At 38.5% G+C, this 20361-nt stretch overlaps 2 protein-coding genes across 6 annotated transcripts in view; one reads left to right on the forward strand and one right to left on the reverse strand.

The window, feature by feature from the left end:
* Nucleotides 1–20361, forward strand: part of epha3 (eph receptor A3) — a 109938-nt gene that overhangs the window by 6540 nt on the left and 83037 nt on the right. For all 5 annotated transcript variants that reach the window (XR_014906973.1, XR_014906974.1, XM_085375091.1 and 2 more), the window contains exons 2-3: nucleotides 1077–1141; nucleotides 10199–10859. Coding sequence is in view for 3 of the 5 variants with exons in the window: in XM_085375091.1 (XP_085231217.1) it covers nucleotides 1077–1141; nucleotides 10199–10859 (726 nt within the window). In the remaining 2 variants the exon portion in view is untranslated. The remainder of the gene's footprint in view (nucleotides 1–1076; nucleotides 1142–10198; nucleotides 10860–20361) is intronic.
* LOC146616382 (uncharacterized) lies at nucleotides 12682–16933 on the reverse strand. The gene is made up of 5 exons (XM_085375094.1): nucleotides 16426–16933; nucleotides 15332–16333; nucleotides 13805–13963; nucleotides 13262–13357; nucleotides 12682–13183 (listed from the first exon to the last, which is right to left on the reverse strand). Exons 1-5 carry the CDS (start codon nucleotides 16426–16428, stop codon nucleotides 12863–12865), a joined length of 1581 nt encoding a protein of 526 aa, XP_085231220.1. The 5' UTR covers nucleotides 16429–16933; the 3' UTR covers nucleotides 12682–12862.

The following is a 20361-nucleotide window of genomic DNA, read 5'->3' on the forward strand; positions in this document are numbered from 1 at the left end:
AGATACTCTGTGTCAGAGTCAATTTGGCCATCACATCTACTATTCACAAGTGTACTTCTAATTATGTTCTGTGGAGGTAGGCAATAAAAGCGCTTTCACAAGTAATTTGTGACTTCAAAACTTCTGCACAACAGACATAGTTATTCGTTCGGTCCCTTAAATTCCATAATTTGAATCCTGTTTTGCTAAGCCAGAGCCTGCACTTGCATGATTTAACCACTGAAGCTCCTTGTCTTATTTGTCCTCAGTCATATTTCCTCTATTAGACATGGATCCCCTTCTGCTGCTTGATGTGTGTTTGAAAAGAACGAATTTCTGGCAGGAGACACACTTAAAACTGTTTTTTTCCATTCATTCTGGATTGGATTTATATTTTGATTTCAGTGTGGCCAATTGAATTTCGGACCACCTCTGAAACCGGTGATTGCATTTGAATTTAGATCCAATAGAGTTTTGCTTCACCTGGTTACACTCTATTTTCCATGGATATGTGTGTGGGTTGGTAGAATGGGGGTCAGATGGGTCAAAAGAAAAGTCTTTAAAAAAAGAAAGAAAAAAAAGGAAAAAAGACATCTGGTGGTTTTTGAAAAACTGACTGTACTTTAGTTCAGTACCTTTTCAGGATATTTTCATTGTTTGCCCAGTGAAGTTTTGATTTGATGCCTTACAAAGCAAGGATACAAAGCCTACTTTATTCACTTACCTTCAGAACAAGGATGTGTTGGAGAAGTGAGGACAATTTGACCAGTCTTAACTTTCTTCTCTCTTCCAAGAGCCCCTTAAGTGTTAACACTTAGTTTTAGAGTTAAATCGGTTTAGGGACGGGTAGGCTAAGGGTCTAGGGAATGGGTTATATCAATGAATCTCCTCACAAAGACATCAGTACAAGTGCTTGTGGTTGTGTGTATGTGCATATGTCTGTGTGTGCGTGGGGGGCAGCTGAGTAAATAGAGTCATGATCAGTGCTTGAGGTTGGTGAATCCTCCTGTGGGATTAGATAAAGGCTAATTGGGGCTAACAAGGGCTAGACACTCATATGTTTTCTTTGTTTTTCCTCTCTCTCTTCCTCACCACAGTCAACCTGTTAGACTCAAAAGCAAGCCAAGGGGAGTTAGGATGGATTTCCTACCCATTACATGGGGTGAGTATCTTCCATCTCTATATTTACCCACATCATGCCTGAATATGTTTGCATTTAGGAGACAGATCCAATAACATGAATTGAATGTCAGCTTCAACCGTGAAATCAGCTTTTTCAGATTTTTGTCGTTCTCACTATGCCGTGTTGAAACAATCATCCAATGACGATTAACCCACTTTTTTAGGCATTTTGTTCATTTTTTTATCTAGCAGGGTAAAGTATTCAGAGCTTACCATACAATCATACTGCCTGTATATGTGTTTGTGTTTTTGAATACATGTATGTATAAATAAAGATTAAACATGAAAAAGCATACATTTTGGACTTTTGGTCCAAAAACATCTGCAAAAGAATTCCAGATTTACTTCCAGCCTCCCATTAACAACTCAGATAGCGTTTAACAGGAAATTCCATCAAAAGCTGACTTGTTGCACAATGTGATATTGCCATGTTAGTATTGTTCCTACAGTATCTTAAATAATGGTGTTAAATGGCCATCACTGACTAGACACACTGTTCTCATGTCATACTTTTAATACCTTTGTTCCAGAAATCATGGGTTTATATAATCATCATCAAATGGGTTTATATTAACCCAAATCATATTTTTGTTTTCTTAACATCAAGTAGTTTTGGTGATTAAACCAAACAAATTACATCTCAGTTATGCAGGCCTAAACACTGGTCAATGACCCCATGATAACTAGCGGTCACTTGGAAAAAATGTTCATTCCCTGACTGACTGGCGAATGGTTGTGAGATGTAGCTTTGTGTTGTTTTGTGAAATTGGTCATGAACAGTGATGCACTGAAAAGGTTCTTGTGATTGCTTTGATCGCTACCACATTGGCGCGGATGCCAGTAATTTCTTTGGAAGATGATGAGTTGTCTGCAAAAAATGCACCAATTGCTTACGGAGAGGTTATGGAATTGTGAACAGTGCAATCGGAAATGGAGATGGTGTTCTCTGTTTCCAGTTTGTGTTGCACTTTTTTATGTCTCACTATCACTCCGTGGTTACTTAGTGAGTGTTTGTGGACAAGTTTCAAGTTTCGTTGCAAACGATGGGCAGTTGTGTCATACTGCTAGTCACTAAAGCAATCGCAAGGAAGTTTTTAGAGCACCCTTTTTGCGACCGATTTCAATCAGTCAGCAACTGCTTGCCATCCGGTTGGGGAATATATATTTATCCCTAGTGACCTGCAGGTTGACAAAGGGGTCATGTATCAACCTCTAGGCCTGTGTTGCTGAAGCCTACACAAGTATTGTGTAAAATTAACAGAATGTGACTGAAAACAAGCAAAAACATTAACTTCATCTAAAAATATTAACTCAACTTTGACTTTCATAAACACATGTGTTTTAATCTATTCATTTACCACAATGTCAACTCTATGTATTTTCTTCTATTGATAATACTTCTGCCCCACAGGGCTAATGGTGCTAGTGTTTTATGGCCTTATTCTCAGAGTAGCACAGCTAGGACATCACAGCAATCTGATAGGTCAGTTCAATCAGTCGCCATGGACCAACATTAATTTATAGTAGTATAAACAACACCCACCCACATGGCAATATCAAGTAAACCTTTGATTTGCTAATCCATAATATGCAACACTTCATTTTGTCTGTCTTTCATTATATTACAGAAACTACTGTAACCTTTTATCAAGCATTTTTCCAAGTTTGTTTTATCCATTAATGCAATTGAAATTAACAGGAGCACAAGGAGGAATCACATTAATATTGTTTTTAGTATTAGCATTATTTCATTGGATGTAAAAAAAAAAGGTCATATATCAGTCTCTGCTTCTAAAATCCTCCAATGGGCTCTCGTTCAGTGTTTATTTCTCCAACTAGTTAGACTTCTGTGCCTCTGAGCAAGCCCACTGTCTCTCTCTCACACACAAACACACACACTCATTCACACACGCACACACACACTTCCTTCTTTCTCCTTTATTAAGTGTTAGAATTACTCCTTGGCAGTGGCTTAAGGTAATCCAGTCATTTGTTCCATTGAGCTGCCAAACCTTGTTTCTCTCGGCCATATACAGAGCTGGCACCAACAGAGCACTCGGTTTTTTCATGAGGTTCAACCACAATGAAAAAATTACCCAAAGGAAAAACTTCAGGTCCTTAAAATGTATTTAGTCAAAAGACAATTGCAACCTACACAACAACTGCATGACCAGCTGACAGGCCAGATTGATGTTGTGTTGATAGACATTATTCACATGTAAGCAGCTAGGGAAATACTCATTAATACGGCTATTTGATCCAGCGCTGGACACCAGACTTTTTTGACAGAGGTTAGGCAATTTGTGCAACCATGTCTGTTTTACTTCAAGTTTTTTGCTTTGACCAAGTTCAGATGAAGAGCGTGTGGTTATATAATTCATAAAAATGCTGCAGGAATGTGAGTCAATGTCATTGTTAAATGAGAATAACTCCAGAGAGATAGAGAAGGGAATGGGGGGAGGATCAAAAAGAAGGAGACTGATAGAGGCAAAAGGGATGAAGAGAGAGGGGTGGGGAGAGGGAGACGGAAGCAGGGAGAGGAAAGGACAGGAAGGAATGAGGGAGAGAGAGTCACACACACAGAGATATTGCTGATGATCAAGTCCTCAAGGTGAATCATCTGTAATTACTCACGTCATCCACTGACTGCGCTCCGATAAGCAGAGTGCCCTGAGAGACTCCTGCTCACAAATGATTTCTCATAATGTGGCAGTGGCACTGAGCCCTCACTCCCTCCCTTTCTCACGCACACATACATACACAGACAAACACTCATTCACATTGATGGAGAGGCCGTGGCTATTGGCCTACCGAGACACAACGTGCTCCGGTCAGAACAAATTAAGAGCTTAGCCTCCCCAGGATGTTCACTCCAGAGCCACCGACTGGACTGATGAGTGCATGAGTGTGTGTGCGTGTGTGTCTGTGTGCGTGTGATCCAGATATACAGTTATCTGTCTTGGAAGCTGGCTGATTGCTTAGCAGTGTCCAGGGGGCTTAGCCCATCACTAAAGAGTGTTAAAGATTACATTCTTGCATGCTTTGAAAGCATTCTTCAGCAACAAACCAACACCCTAGACACTGGCTGTGCATACAAAATAGAATTAATGGATAATTACAAACTAAAGTCCATTCTTCATAAGAAGGGAGAATACAATGTCCTTTCTGGTTGTACTTGGAACTTAGATTCATTGTTTTTCAAATAAATAAAGTCGCTGCAGCATTTAGACCCAAAGTGTTTACCACAAGTTATAGCTTAACTCTAGTTTGATTTTCTGATTAAATACCAAGTTTATGTCAGTTATTTGCTACATGCTAATCAGCAAAAATAAAAAAGTTTAAAACTATTTATACAGTAAAAACATTGCCTTGTAATTGTTTTTACATGGGTTCAACAGTCTACATTACTGTGTCAGACTTTAGTAAAAGCGCAGTAACATTTGTATTGTTGATGATAAAGAAGCTTGACATCTGTAGAATAAAAAGCCAGTGCTCACAGTATGTGAACTTTGCTTATAGTGTCTGGACTCGCACAAAAATTGAACCAAAACACATTCACACCTCACATTCCAATTCTCAGGTCTGGAATGAGAGGGTGAGGTGACAGGCAAATAATAGCAGGGCTGATTATGCTTTGGGATCAGGCCCACCAGTCAGCCTACTCTTTCTCTTTCTCTATCTGTCTTCTTTCATTTTGACAACTGCTGTTTCAGCTTCTTTAATCATCCAAGTGCTTAAAAGCCCCCGCGAACTGCGTCTACTTCATGTGCAAAATCAGCCTGACCAGATAAACTGCTTTAAAGGGAGAAAGAGAGCAAACCTATCCTTAAACAAGGATTAGTTTGGTAATGCAAGAGACCAGAGGTAAGGAGGAAGGGGGAGGGTAAAATGATTTATTGTTACTTTCGTGTTCCTGAGATAAGTTGGCACAAATCCTGAGGAGTTTATTTTATTACATCCTATTAAAAGTTGTATGCATTATACAACTGTACTGATAAGCACAGTCAGATTTTGTACTAAACCTCCCTAAACTATGAAAATCTTACACCTCGGTGTTACAAAGAAGCATTAGTAACGAGTAAACATATATTTTACCAGTGCAGTGAAGATCATGACATTTTTGAGGCAAGCGTGTCTTAAAAAATGAAAAAAGTAAAGAAAAAGAACATTAAGAACTTTGACAATTACAGTACTCACATTTTTCTTTCTTGAGTACTGTTTAAATATAAATGAACAGCATTTGTGATTCCAGCATCCCCAAACAATTGCCATCAGCTAGTCTGTCCTTGAACAAAACACAAACAATGATTCGTCAGGCAAAGCTCAGGGTCGCACATAAACAAGAGATGGGATGAATACAAGGAGGGATCACATAAACATTCAGGTTTTCCTTTGGCCGGACAGAGTGATGAAATATCCTCTATTTGATATGTTGCAGTTGTTGAGCCTGTAACCCCAAAGACCTCTGTGCTCTAAGCTTCTCGACCAGCATTTGTTGCAGACACTCCGGCTTTTAGGATCACCATCTCCAGCTGTAGAGATTTAACAGAACGTTTTAATTATAATTGTTTTCTTTTTCCGTTCAGTAATCTGATATCCCAAAATCACAAATAGCCAATTTTGGCAAATGAGTAAATAAAGAGCTTATTTTAAAAGTAAAAACCAAAATGTGAACCATTATGGTTTTGATTTTAACAGCAAGTAATTGTTTTTCTCCCGCAAATTAAGTTGAAATAATTATCAAAATCTTTAAATAAAAAAATATATTTTACATAACTTGATTAAACTGAATTATGCACTATGTTATAAATTATCTAAACTATAACATAATGAAACATTTGTTATGTTAAGCTCTTGTTGAGCAAGTTAGACTTGTGATAAGAGCATGATTGAGCTTGTTTTCTTACACTTAACAAGACTTGCTTTTAATGTATTGCTGCCCTTTACAAGTCCATATACTGGCCCATTAACTACCATTGACCTGAGTGTCTTTGAAGTGGATAAACTGGTGTGCTGACTCTGTGACTCAGAGATGTGCCTGTTGCTCTAGGTATGTCCAGAGCAGATCAAGTTACCACACTTCATTTTACTGTCCCTTTAGCTACTTTACCTACAGCACAGATCAGAGAAACCAGGGGCAAGATTACACTGAACTTTGTCCCAGCTGTGACCATCAGGGGTCAGGGTCAAAGGTCACGTGGACTGCTGTAGGGTCCTAGTGTTGTTATATATCAATTAGAGGGCAGGGGGATGGGAGTTACACCCTCAACCCCTTGAAGAGAAACAAGGGAATAGCTGCTGACTAGATCTTTTTTTCATCCTGACTGACATTCAGTGTTTCTTGTGTAGGTGGAAGAGCTTTCATGTATTGCAATGAGTGAGTAATAGCAATATTAGTGGAAATGTTGGGTCTAGAAACTCATGGGTACTGTGGTACACCTCCACTGACCCACACATAATGTAACAATCAACTAAATACGGATAATGATGTTAACATATTCTCTATTTCTTCTTATTTCTTTTTTACTTCTGGTCTAAAGGACAGAGAGTTGCAACTTAGAAATAAAGTGAAGTGATTCAAGGTTAGACAAGTTAACTCCCATGATGTAATATTTAGGGACAGTGATGGGGAGACATTTATATCCCTCTCATTTACTTTGGCAGAAAGTTGCTGAAGCTGAGTCATATTCTCATATAGCGTACTTAATGCACACATGCGCAGGCACATACAGACATATACTGGATTTGATTTGAAAACCTTTCTGTGTTTGTGTTTGGCAAGCTTCTCCATAAGACAGCTTACAGACTGCCATCAGTCATAGTTGCTTTAGATTAAGCCCAGTTTGGAGCATACTGGACGAGTATAAAAAGGAATGACACAAAGCTAGTAGCTCACACTGAGATCTGCACTACTGAGAATAAACAGGATTCACACAAAGGCTGTCTCACTCCAAACTCATTACACAAAGAACTGATGGTTGAACAGGGCAGTCTGTTACCTCATTGTAAAGTACAGTAGGTAGTACCCCTACCTGAAGGGGTACTCTATGAGCCTAACTTGAAGAAGAAGTACACTGTCTCACTGGACTTGTCACCTGTTAAAAAAAAAAAAGGAAAATGGAGGAGAAGGCTGTTTGCAGAATGGTAGAAGTTCATAAACTGCTATATTTCATTCCTGTTAAGTTCAATTTAATTTATAATAATGCCAAACCACAACAACAGTCACCCCAAGGGACTTTATATTGTAGGGTAAAGACCCTCCTTTAATAGAAAGGAAACCCCAACAATTAGACGACCCCCTATGAGCAAGAAGTTGACGACAATGGGAAGGCAAAACTCCCTTTTAACAGAAACCTCTGGCAGAACCAGACTCAGGGAGGCACTGCCATCTGCTGCGACCTGTTAGCGGCAATGGGAGGGAGGACAAAAGACCCACTGAGAAAGAAATCCAGAGATTAATAGTAACCAATCTGGTATATTAAGTGGTGATAAAGACATTGTGAGTGAAAATAGGTGAGTAAAGAACAAACACTAGGCCTATTGCAGCGTAACATAGAACATTCAGGGTCACCTGATACAGCCTTTGTCCACAGTATCATCCTTTGTTAATCCTAAAAAATGTATAAAAAGTGAATAAACAGCAACTGAAAAAATGTTGATGTTTTACATGACAAAACTGTAGTTTTTCATCCAATTTTTGTAAAATAACTGTTCTTCCACTGTAATATTGAATGATATATGCTGTATTATGGGATTGATATGCTACAATTTACTCATATGCAGTATGGTTCTATCCTCAGCTTTAATCTTTTTTGTTGCCGTTCTTAGCACCTTCACTGGCACAAGTCACCCAATTTCATGTATTTTTAGACAGAACGCAAACATCTGTCACTTCTCTTTTAAGCAGGTCACCACAAAAAAAAGTTAAATTACTGGTTGAACTCTCCTGGCAGAAACACATTGCTTTAACCATGACAAAAAGCACACATCTATATAAAGGACAAGCATAATAGGATATATTATTATTCTCATGTTCACGGAAGTCTATTATCTTGTAAAATTTAATGTCAGCAAAATCATTAATCAAAGTGGGAGTCCTTGCCTTCACTTTCCTTTTTGTTATGTCAAAGTCTTTCAACATAGCTTTTTGCATGTCATCACATCATTTTTATGCTTCTGTTTAAAGTCGTGCTCTTACATCTTTGAGTAAAGCAAGGTGAAATGTTAAGTTTAGCTTTACCTCTCTATATTTAGTCCCACTCACTCCTGCAGACATTTCCCTGTTATTGTTAGACCTCCAAAGAGCTAGGACTACTGGCTGATGAATGACGTGATACCAAAGAGGGTGATGGGGGAGACTAAACACCAAAGAAGTATCGGCCCTCAGTTTTCATTTCACTTTATCTCTTGCTTTCTTCTTTTTCCTTTTTTTTTTAGCGCTTTCCTTTATTTCCTCTTGTTTTCTCTCCCCTGTCCTCCTCATTCTCTCGCTCTCTCAGGGGTGTTTCATTAACTTTGCCGTGAGATGAAAAGTGAGTGGCTATCCCTCAGCCTGAGAGCCTCTTGAACATCAGACATTCATACATATGCTTTACACCCGCACACCCCCACACACAGGCAGACAAAAACATGTAACAGAGAACCAACTCCTTCTTAGCTCGTCATTAATTTCTGAGTTCAGCTGAAGGCACCTGCTGTGTTTGCCTGCTATGAGACTTTAAACACTTCACATGAGCTTTATGTGAGTGCGTGTGTGGGTTTATGTTACCATTAATGCTTGTGGGTGAAAGGAGCAATAATTTAGGTTCCAGTTACCACGAAATTCTTTCTCTGTATATCTCTCCGTCTCTGAAGAAAGTGCTGCTCATTTAGACACACATGCATTCTGGATTTCACCATGAGAAAATATACACAAAAGCATCCATTTACGCATTTACGCCCATTTGTTCTAATGACTGCCATTTCAGCCACTATGAGCCCGCTATTTCAGGTGTTTGTCCATTCATCATCACTCCGATTCAGCGTTGATTTGCCGGGACAGCAAAGCCAAAGCACATGATCAATGAGTCTACCCGCTGTGTTGAATTCAAAAGGAATGACCCCACTTTCTTTTTCTCCTCTCCTCTCTCTTTGCTTTCTCCCAGTGGAGGGAAAATGTAAGATAGACACAAACGTTCCTGGTATACACTCTCATCTGTCTATACGTCGTAGCTCCTTTTGTTTCATAGTGGATTCAGCACGTTTCCTTTAGTAGAAGTAGTAGTGTGATGCAAATAACCAAGACTGCAGCTTGAAAGTCCTCACTTTTAGAGAAAAACATTTTAGTATAAGGGTGGAAAAAAGAAACACTATGAGATTTTGTTAATATTTAAAATTAATTAAGCTGCCTCACACAAATTTAAAAAAAATTGAAGATCACGTTTTCTAGCTTTTTTTCTTGGCGATATTTTCAGAGCCTTCTAATGTAGAAAATTTGGCTAAGCCAGCAAGTTTGCTTTTAATTAATTTCAACAATTTACAAGAGATCTGGTAGTGTGATTTTTCACCCTTAAGTGTTTATTAGATGCTTAGTATTCAGCAAGAATGTTTCTGGATCTAAATAATTCATCCCTAAATGCTTACAGGGTGGAGATAACTTTATTTTTTCTCTGCTATCTTCCCCTCCTTTCCTCTTATTCCTCCTTCTTTGACTGCAAATTCTCACTTTCCTCATTTGTTCTATCTTTAACTCACCCCATTCCCTTTACTCCCTTTGCTTCTCTTTTGACCCCAAACTTCCCAATCCCCTTGCTTTCCTTTTTTAAATCTAATATATTTTCACTTGATCCTTTTCATTACTCATAAAAAAATCTGTCTTTCCTGTATCTATGCTTCTTCTACTTTTCCTTCTGTTGCATCCATTCCTTGTTATCTATCGCTCTCAATCTTTAAATCTACCTTCTCCCCTTTTTTCTGTATTTGGTCTCTCTTGTCTATTATTCTTCCTTGTCTTCCTCTGTTTCTCCCTTCGACCTTTCCTTGTCTCTATTTTTTCCAGTGGGAGGAGATCAGTGGGGTGGATGAGCACTACACTCCCATCAGGACCTTTCAGGTCTGCAATGTGATGGACTACAGCCAGAACAACTGGCTTCGGACCAACTGGATCCCTCGCCAATCTGCTCAGAAGATCTATGTAGAGCTGAAGTTCACTCTGAGGGACTGCAACTCAATCCCGTTGGTACTGGGCACCTGCAAGGAGACATTCAACCTCCTCTACCTAGAGGCAGATGATGACCAGGGCAGCCACTTCCAAGAGCATCAGTTCTCCAAGATTGATACCATTGCTGCTGATGAGAGTTTTACTCAAACTGACCTTGGAGATCGCATTCTCAAGCTCAATACTGAGGTACGCGAGGTGGGTCCCATGACCAAGAAGGGTTTCTACCTCGCATTCCAGGACGTGGGCGCCTGTGTAGCTTTAGTGTCAGTAAGGGTTTACTTCAAGAAGTGCCCACACACTGTGAGGAATCTTGCCTCTTTCCCTGATACTGTGCCCATGGACTCCCAGTCACTGGTGGAAGTCAAAGGCTCATGCGTCAATCACTCCAAAGAGGAAGAGCCTCCTCGAATGTACTGTAGCACAGAAGGGGAGTGGCTTGTGCCTATTGGGAAGTGTCTGTGTAACCCAGGATATGAGGAGAGAAGCAGCACCTGCCAAAGTAAGAAACATATTTTTTTTGCAACTATTTCTCAACAGTGCTCTCACACATGCCTTGCCATGCATTGATTCTGCATGTATAAATGCACGTGTCACTTCTCTTCTACACATTTCCCTTATTTGAACCTTTGGCCTAAACAAGCAGATTTTTTTAAAGCTGTAAAAGTAAACAGTGTGATATCAGGACTCTCACGCTTCATATCTGTCAGTCCAGAAGGTTTAATGTCAAATACACTCTCTGTGTGCATGTGTGTATATGTTTGTGTGTGTATGCATTGTTTATGTGAGCTCTTCAAACTAACCCCAAATTCCCAAGGTGCTAGGTGATTGGTCGGTAGTTATACGTGCATATTCCCATACATGTGAGTAGAGTGTTGTCCAGGTCCAGGGTGCAGCATATAGAGGTTCAATAGTAATTTTCTCTGTGACACATCATTAGCTATGGGAAGATTTTAAGCAGAGCAGAAAGATGGGACTGATAACACAGAAGAAAGGAGTGGGCTGGAGTGGATGGTGAATGATGGGATAGCTGCGGTGATTGTTGTGGGTGTTGGTGAAGGTAGCAATGAGTAGTCATTTGATGTGCTTTCAAAAGTATGCAAATCTGCATGCCTAAAATTGCCTTTCATGTCCTGACCAACAGGACTGGTCTTCCGTACTATCGTCACACATGTTATGCAGGGGACTATTTTTTGTTGCTGCTGGATGGTTTTTAAAGTGAGCTTGTCAGAATGATTGCAGTGATACTTTGGCTGCTAGAGTTAAAGAGTTGTGCTTGGCCAGTGGGGTGACACCTTGCTCTGCAACACATCTCTACACTGTAAAAAAAAAAACGTTGCTAAAACTTAAAAACTCAAGGCAACCGACTGCATTTACGTTTTTAGGTTCTGATGGATAACTTATAATTTCAAGTTTAGGAGATAAGTTGCTTTAGCTAATGTTTTTGTGTTGACAAAATTAATAATTGTCCTTTTTCTCAACTCATATTTTATTGTTTTTGCAACGTATTTCCTAAAGTTTACACAAGGTATTAGTTTTAGTTTTGGCAACGTATTTCCTAAAGTTTACACAAGGTATTAGTTTTAGTTTCGGCAACGTATTTCCTAAAGTTTACACAAGGTATTAGTTTTAGTTTTGGCAACGTATTTCCTAAAGTTTACACAAGGTATTAGTTTTAGTTTCGGCAACGTATTTCCTAAAGTTTACACAACATGTTTTTTTTTGTTTTGCCAATCAATTTCCTAAAGTTTAGAAAAAGTATCTTTCATAGTTTTCATGAGGTGCTCCCTGTTGTACCAATGAATGTTTACACAGTTGATTTTCAAATAACTTTGTGTTCAAACACAACTGCACCACTGACAATGTTGACTTTTGAGATCAGCCATTTTTAACATACTGACAACATTCAGCCACAAATAAAGTCCTTCCAAAAACACAAAAAAAGTCAAATTTTTGTAACAAATGTTACTCATCCAATTTTAAAGGTGGTGTTGTCAGACAGAATATCAAACCTATCTTGATAGATAGTCACTAACAAACGGATTCAAAACATCAGATGGCAGGATGTGAACAACTTCTATCTGGTTTCCATACAGCAAACAACTTTCAAACAAATTTTTCCACCACTTGTCTTTTAATAGTAATCAACACTCCAATTTCCTGTGAAGTTCAGTATCGCGCCACATTTGTTATAAAACTAGTACAAATGTACCTAAAACCAGATTATAAAAATTGTTTAAAACAGCTCAAGTTAGAATAAAACCTTTCAACATCTTATAATAACATGTTAGACATGAAATCTGCAATCAGTCATGCAAGCCACATTAAGTAAAGTTAGAACAGAAGACATTGATTCAGAACTTTCTGCACCTTACAGTTTTCTTAAAGACAGAAATGAACTTTTTTCAGAGCAACTTGCCACGAAACCCAAAAACTGTAAATCAAAACAAATTGCCATTCTGTTTTACACAAGTTGTATTTGAGTTGAACATGTTGTCAAATAGGTTAGACTTTGGTTAAGAGCTTGGTTTTGAAGCTTCTTATCCTCTGGGAACAGGTAGATGTCAACTCCATAAAAATGTGTTGCACAGCTTCAAATGTGTACTTGAGTTCTTTGGGAAACTCCATGTTGAGCCCATAAAGTAGGCCAAACAAGTAGGCAAAGGCAGTGGGAAGGTCTGGCAGATCATCAAGAATAATGTCCTCTTCCAAAACAATGGCAGTGTTGACCACTGTGGACTGCGAGTTGGGTCCCACGTAGTCCTCCAGAACAGTGAGGATGCCCACCGTAACACCTCGGGTTGCCCTCTCAACTGGATCTGTATCCTATGCAAAATAAAAAACAACAGTACATATAAGTCTCTGAAAACCAAAACTGAAGATTGAGTAGATTTGCATACTCACCAGACATGTTAAGAAGAGTTTGGTCTCGTCGTCGCGAACAAATATCGGTAACCCTTCCAAACTGATGGTTCGTCGATGCTGGACTATGTTTGAGACCTAAAACAAGGAAATCAAATAAGACTCAGTCTCATTTATAAACCTACCATTTTGTTTTTAAAACACATTAAGTGTTGTTGCTCAAAATACAGCCTTAAGAAATAAGATGTTGAAATGAGTTATTACAGATAATTGGTCATGTTTTTGTCAGATTTTTTTTATTTATTTATTTTTTAAGTAATTTTGATGTGCAACAAATGTAGCACACTTATTACAACATTTATAACAAAAAGTGCCATGAGTGGGATGAGAGTTGAACTGTCTGTCATTACCTGCAATCTGCCAAACACAGCGCTGCTTGTTAGCTTATAATCCCATTCAGGACACACTTTTTGAAAACTAACAATTTTTACATCAATTTAGTAAATATTTAATAAAGTATCTTTCGTTACAGTGGGAACTTCAGGTTCCTCATAAACCAGACACAAATACATTTTTATGTATTACCTGTTCATCAAACTTCTGCAACAGGGAATCCATGTCATTGCGGAAAGCAGCTTTTCTAATTCGATACAGCTTAATCAGCCGAAGTGAGTAAGTGTCGAGGGCAGTCAAGAAGGTCCCCATGAGATCCTTGGTGGTAATGCGTGAGAATTCCGCACAAATCTACAAAGCAACAAAAAAAATATAGAAGAAAACTTTTAAAGGTACATTAAATAAAAATCACATTGTTTTCAAATTTGGTTAAAAGAGCTTAATTTCAAAACATTTAGTCTCGGTTGATCTATTGGTCAGGCCTTGATTGGATTTTTTTTTTCCTTTAGTGGTAGTGGTGGTACAAATTATAACTGACGTATTAAAAAAAACAAAAAAAAAAAACCCAAGAAAAATCTGATCGGCAGATCTTACAGTAAGTCTATAGAATACCTAATCAAATGTTGATAAGACAAAATAATGGTTTCAATTGTTACAGGATTCATTGCAGAAAAGAAATAAATCAATAAATTGTATTTTAAATTCATTGAAAAAATTCCATTAATTTTATAGTTATGTAGGAATGAAGTAAGAATAACATCCTGTGGTCAAATTTGTATACTTTCATAACACGTAAGTGACTTTCTCAATCCTGTTCTGTGAGTTTCATGGCTGTTGCCTGCTAAGGGTCAGCACCAAAAGATTCTAGATGCCCAATGAAGACAAGTCATTGCGGCGACCGTGGTTCAGGGGGTTGGGAAGCTCATCTGTAACCGGAAGGATGCTGGTTCTATCCCCAGCTCTCTCTGTCCTGGTCGTTGTGTCCTTGGGCAAGACCCTTTACCCTACCGCTTACTGGTGTTGGCCAGAGGCGCGATATGGCAGCGTCACTTCTGTCAGTCTACCCCAGGGCAGCTGTGGCTACAACTGTGGTTTCCCTGCACCGATGTGTGAATGTGAGAGTGAGTGAGTAGTGGAATTGTAAAGCGCTTTGGGTGCCCAGAGAAGAGCGAAATAAAAGCAATCCGTTATTATACACAGCAAGTTGACAAGTAAATAGATTTCACTTCAATAGTTGTTGGTAATACCAAAATTAGCTTCATATTTTTAGAGCCAAGTATTTTTTTTATATTTTACCACTAGCATTGTTAGCTCATCGCGAGCCTTCAACCTTTTCTACAAGATATTGGAGTGATACAAACAGATGCTTTTAAAGGTCCTATATCATGTAAAATCAACTTTTTGGAGCTTTTAAACACATTTTAATGTTATTTCCTTAGATTAAAAACCCTCCAGAGTGGTTTTTGGCTTAATTCAGGCATTTCTTAGTTGTCTCAGTGAATCCTTTCCCCATAACCTTGGCTCAGCTCTCTCTTGCAAAACGACTGACTCGTAACATTGGGATTAAAATTTCTTTCTAACAACTCCAAATGCCTTGAAATTTTTCTGGGTGAATAAATGAACGTTTTCCATTTTAGAAATAAGACCACACTGGGGAAAAAGGGAAGAAGAAAAAAAAAAACAGAAGTTTTCCTTTAAATATTTAAGAGATTATCTTACCTGTTCTTTCAAGAAGAGAGCTGGCCATCTGAGCTGCATTTCCTTGACCAAGGGCTGCATCTCCACAACTTCTTTCCTCCTGAGAGAGAATGTGATGTCCATCTTTTGGGTGATGAGTGCCATGTTCTTATCCCTCTTCTTCATTTCATCTTCCAAAATGCATCTTTCATTTTCAAGAGACTCATCATTGTAGTTTTCTGGGCCATCAGGGATAAAGTTGACTTCACCTCGCTTTGGTTTCTTTAAGGAAAATCTATTTGAGCCACTGTCATCTTCTTCCCCTCTTCTTTTTCGATTGACTGCAACTTCACTACATCCAGCTTTACTTAGCTTGGAACGGTAGTTGCCAAGCTTGAACTTAATGCTTGTTGCCCAACCATCATATCCTGTGCCATTGCCAGGCTCTTTGAGGCAGGGATGTTTGGAAACTAGCTCCTGTGCAACAGATGTTATTTCATTCTTGTCAGGGTACGCTTTGATTGCAAACATTTCTTGTGCCAACTTGTCTAGAATTTCCATCTTGATGTCTCTTGTTACACTTAAATTTGCCCCTGCTTTCTCATATACCTCATTGCCCTTGCGAAGTTTTAACGCTACATCATAGGAAAAGGTTGGGATAGGAAATGGATTTGGCCACTGTGAAGTGCTACGCATGTAGGTCTTTGTGGATGAGGATGGGCTGAAAGAAGATGCTGAACTCACACTGGCTGTATCAATAGATGAGATAGCGCTATGATCAGATGGAGTCTGTGGTGGCGAGGCTGATGCATTTTCCTCCCAAATGAGGTGCAACACTGCCCGTCCAGCAGGTAGCTCCTTAATATCCATCAGGTTGCAAAGTGCGTTCCCAAAATCTGGGTCTTCATATTGTATTGCAAAGTCACCTTCAAGTCCAAGCTTTGCTTGTAGTTCATCTTGAAGCTGCTTCACAGATTCTGGAACAGTGGACAGTTGGATTTTTCTGATAAGTTTTGGACTGACGTGGACTCGCAGTAACAGGGCCTGTGAAGACAAACCAAAAAAAAAGGGCGCAATTCTAAATAATTGACAAATTCAAAGTAATCAACTGAAAACTATTTATGAATAATACATACCATCACTTTCAATGCAGGAGGCACGTAACAGGTGTCACCATCAGTTGTCCATCTACGCAGTATTCAGCTAAAGGGTGGTAATCATTCAAATCTTCTGGGTCAAGTATTTCCAGATCTTTGTAGCTGCTGTCAAGCCGATATGATCTGTAGTGTTCCATAAACCAAGAGGAGAGCTTTGTAGCAACAAATGACACTTTCCCAGAGTCTACCAAAATGTTCAGTATCTTGTAGAATTCAGGTAGTCCACTCAGTTGTCCTGATGAAATGATCATGCCTTTAACATACTGGGTCCCATACAGATAAACACATTTAGCAAATGACACAGCTTTTACCTGTGGATATTTCAGTTTCAAGCACTTCTGAAGATTTTCATTCAAGAAACAGATGTCAACTGTGTCAATATTATCAACATGCAGACTTGGTTTAAAAAGACTGTGACCATCTAACAAGTATGCCATCATTTGTTGATGCTTTGAAGAAAGTGTTAGTAGTATATTCTTAAAACATTGGACATCATGCACAGTTTTCTTGAAAAAGTTGTGCTTAGATTCAAATCGAATAGTCCACAAATCAACTAAGGGACCAAAACAACGCACAAGATGACTATAATGTTCAATATAGTGGTGTTTTGGCTTCAAATTAAAATCAGGAAAAGTCTCTATCAGTAATCGTCGATGATCCAATATTTTGGTGTCCAAGTATGACAATATTTCTTCTGATAGAGTTGTCGAGACAACAATTTCAACAAGCTCCTTAAGGTCCATCAATACTTCCCATGATGGCTCATGTTCTGGTATACGGGTCCCAATGATAAAAGGCAGCAAACGCAAAAGTGTCCAGTTTTCATGTCCATTGCCACTCACTCTTCCTGTTCCAAAACTGGCTTTTGTAATTTGTTGTGGCTTGTTGAGATTATCAGAGAATTTATATGGAAATGATTTTATACGTTTGTTTAATCCTTCAAATGTAATAAAACCCTTTCTGATTAAATCTTGAAGACACAAACACAATTCCACAGGGACAACACCTTCAAAGAAATCATGTAATATATCTGGAGGAAATCCAGTGACTGGATGAAAATAGGACAACGCACTTAAGGCACAGGAACCTTTGACACCACACACACTTTGTCTTTGACCATCCTCAAGCTCTTCTAGAAAAATGTTATGCTGTTCCACAGTTCTTAATGGAAATTCTGTAGGATCAAGAGCTGCAATCTGATGTTTATCAATACTACAAAATCGACAAAATTTGTCGACATTAAAGGACTCCAAAAAGCCTGCAAGGCTGTGAGCCCCAAGGTTATCTGCACAGACACAAAATACAGTTCCCTTTAAAAAACTATTTAAAGATTCAACATACACCCCTGTGCTTTCAAGACATTTTAAATCCTCAATGAGTGGATAAAGAAAAGCATCATACCCAAACTGTTTAACGTCTACACTTTTACCAAGAAGAGCAAGCTGTATTGAGTGTAATGTAGAACGAAACCTTGCAGATAAGTTGAGTACAACCCAATAGACAGCAGTTATTTTATGAATTTTTCGAGATGTTCCTAAAGGGTTGCATATTTCAAAGTCGTCAATATACAAAGCTAAACTAATGCAAGTATCTTGCAATCCTAAAAGCTTGTTGTTTTTGAAATACTGCCCATCTCTAAATGATCTGTAACCTTCACTAATTTCTTTATCAAATGCTAACTTTTCAAAGAAACTTTTCTCTTTCAATAAGTTCTCCAAGACCTGGTTTACTGAGACATAAACAAATGTATTTCTAGTTCTCGCTTTGTAGATGTACTCTGTAGGCTCAATTACATGAAAATTATTCTTGAAATAAATATTTCTCTTGTAATCAGTAGATAATGCACCTTTTGGTTCTGTTGAGATAATTAATGGGTTGGTTTTGAAAAGTGCATCATTTATATTTTTAATTACATCATCATCTGCCTCAATGCTCTGTTCAGCAAGCACCTGTTTGATTCTTTGAAATGAATGAACCTGAGAAAATTTTAAAATGTCACTAATTTCCTCAATAATTCTCTGCAAAGCACTTTTAGAAACATGTAACAATGTTTGCATGCATAGAAAAAGTCTAGCTATTTTATGTTCAAGACATTGGTAATCTACAAACTCATTGTCCTCTTTATCACTTGATGCTACACCTGAACCACTTGGTAATGTCTCTGGCTCCTGAGAGGTATTTAAGGATTTATCAGGGGAGCTACTTTCACTAGGACATGCATTTGCATGAGAAATCAGTCTAATACAGTTTTTTATATCTTTTGAGTTTTTGTGCTTTCTGCTTGTGTGTGACGTAAAGGTTGTTAAATTGTTGGTAGCATAGTCACATTTTTGGAAAGGACAGGATACAGTCTGATTTTTTTTTAAGTGCCTTAAAATATGTGAAATAAATGTATGCTGTGAGCAGTTTTCCTTAAATTCACAAAAATCACAAAAAAATGTTGAGATCTCCTGCCTTTTCTTAGCCCTGTTGTGTGATCTGCTGAGGTGAGACTTCAATGCCCCTCGTGTCCTGAACGAACAGACGCAGTCACTGTAAACACAGGGCAAATAAAATCCTCTTCTATGTCGTAGCTGGTGATGTCTTAAGAGTACTTCTTGGCTTGAACAGACAAAAGAGCAGAACTGGCACTGCATACAAAAGCTATAATGAGAAGAGAGGAGAGGACAGTGTCAACAATTCAAAAGAAACCTGAATTAATCTCAAATTACCAAAGTTACATTACCTGATAATGCGTTTGGGGCGGGGGGCAGGCACTCCTGTTCTGATTCCTCTCCTTACCAACTCCTCATCAGTCCCTCATAAATCAGGACAAGCAGTGGTCTGGAGTTGGCTTTTAATTCTCTAAATAAATAAAAATAGCAATTAGTTTTAAAATAAAATACCAGCTTCCTGACATTACTTAAGAATTTTTTTCTCCTGTCCTAATTTTTTTGGCTCACTAAAGTGAGCTGATTCTGCCTTGTAAAATGCCATGTGAAACACAGTAAAACAAATAATTTACAAAACATACATTACATCAAATGTTTAATTTATTTAATTTATTATTAACAAATTGTATTCTACATGGAATGCACCAACAGTATACTGGGATGTATTATGTAAGCCAAGGATAATTTTGTGTGATTGGTTTTACAACTTAGAATGACAAACATTGGATTGAGAGTATGAGTGGGATAAAACTCCTGAAGCATCTGTTTAAATTATCAGTGCATTTATTAATGGTGCTCCATAAATAAACCAAAACAATGTTGTTTTGTGCATAACAAAAAGCTCACAATTGTGCAGTCAAAATGTAAAATAAAAGATGCTGAGCATAATAACAAAGACAGATTTTGCAGCTGCTCTGTTTCCAAATTCTACTGCGCAACTGACAGCCTGGAGTTTGAAATCCTCTTTGTAACCGTGTCTCTTACAGGCGCCATTTATGGTCCTTACACGCATAATATGGTAATATTACGTTGAAGCAGAGTACGTATCACTCTGCGAGGCTCCTCGGTAGCCGTAATGCTCCAACAATCCATCAAGCAGTGCAGCTTCATAGCTTACCAAAGTCGTACCAAAACATTTTTTGACATATTTTTTTAAGCTGTGTACCACATAAAATTGGTTCGAGGTCAGTAAGCACAACCAGAATTCATACATAAGGCAGACTGTCGATTTTTGAGATGAAAGGATTTTAGGCCGTGCGTCAACGCGTTAGCCCGGTTAGCTCACTAACGCCACTCAGCCCCACGCACGGGGTGATCCGCGGTAACTAGTTAACGGAGATTTGCCCCGTTAATGCAGTTATGGCATTAACTTTACGCTGACAGTACTAAAATAGTAATCTTCAAATGTTTTCTTTTTACCGACCAGCTCCTCTTTGATAGCTGCCGTGTCCATCTTGTCCTTGCCTGCAGGTGAAGCGATGGG

This window comes from Diplotaxodon limnothrissa, linkage group LG16, assembly GCF_057381915.1.
Source record: "Diplotaxodon limnothrissa isolate DT_005_m linkage group LG16, D_limnothrissa_male_GT1.1, whole genome shotgun sequence".
NCBI lineage: Eukaryota > Metazoa > Chordata > Actinopteri > Cichliformes > Cichlidae > Diplotaxodon > Diplotaxodon limnothrissa.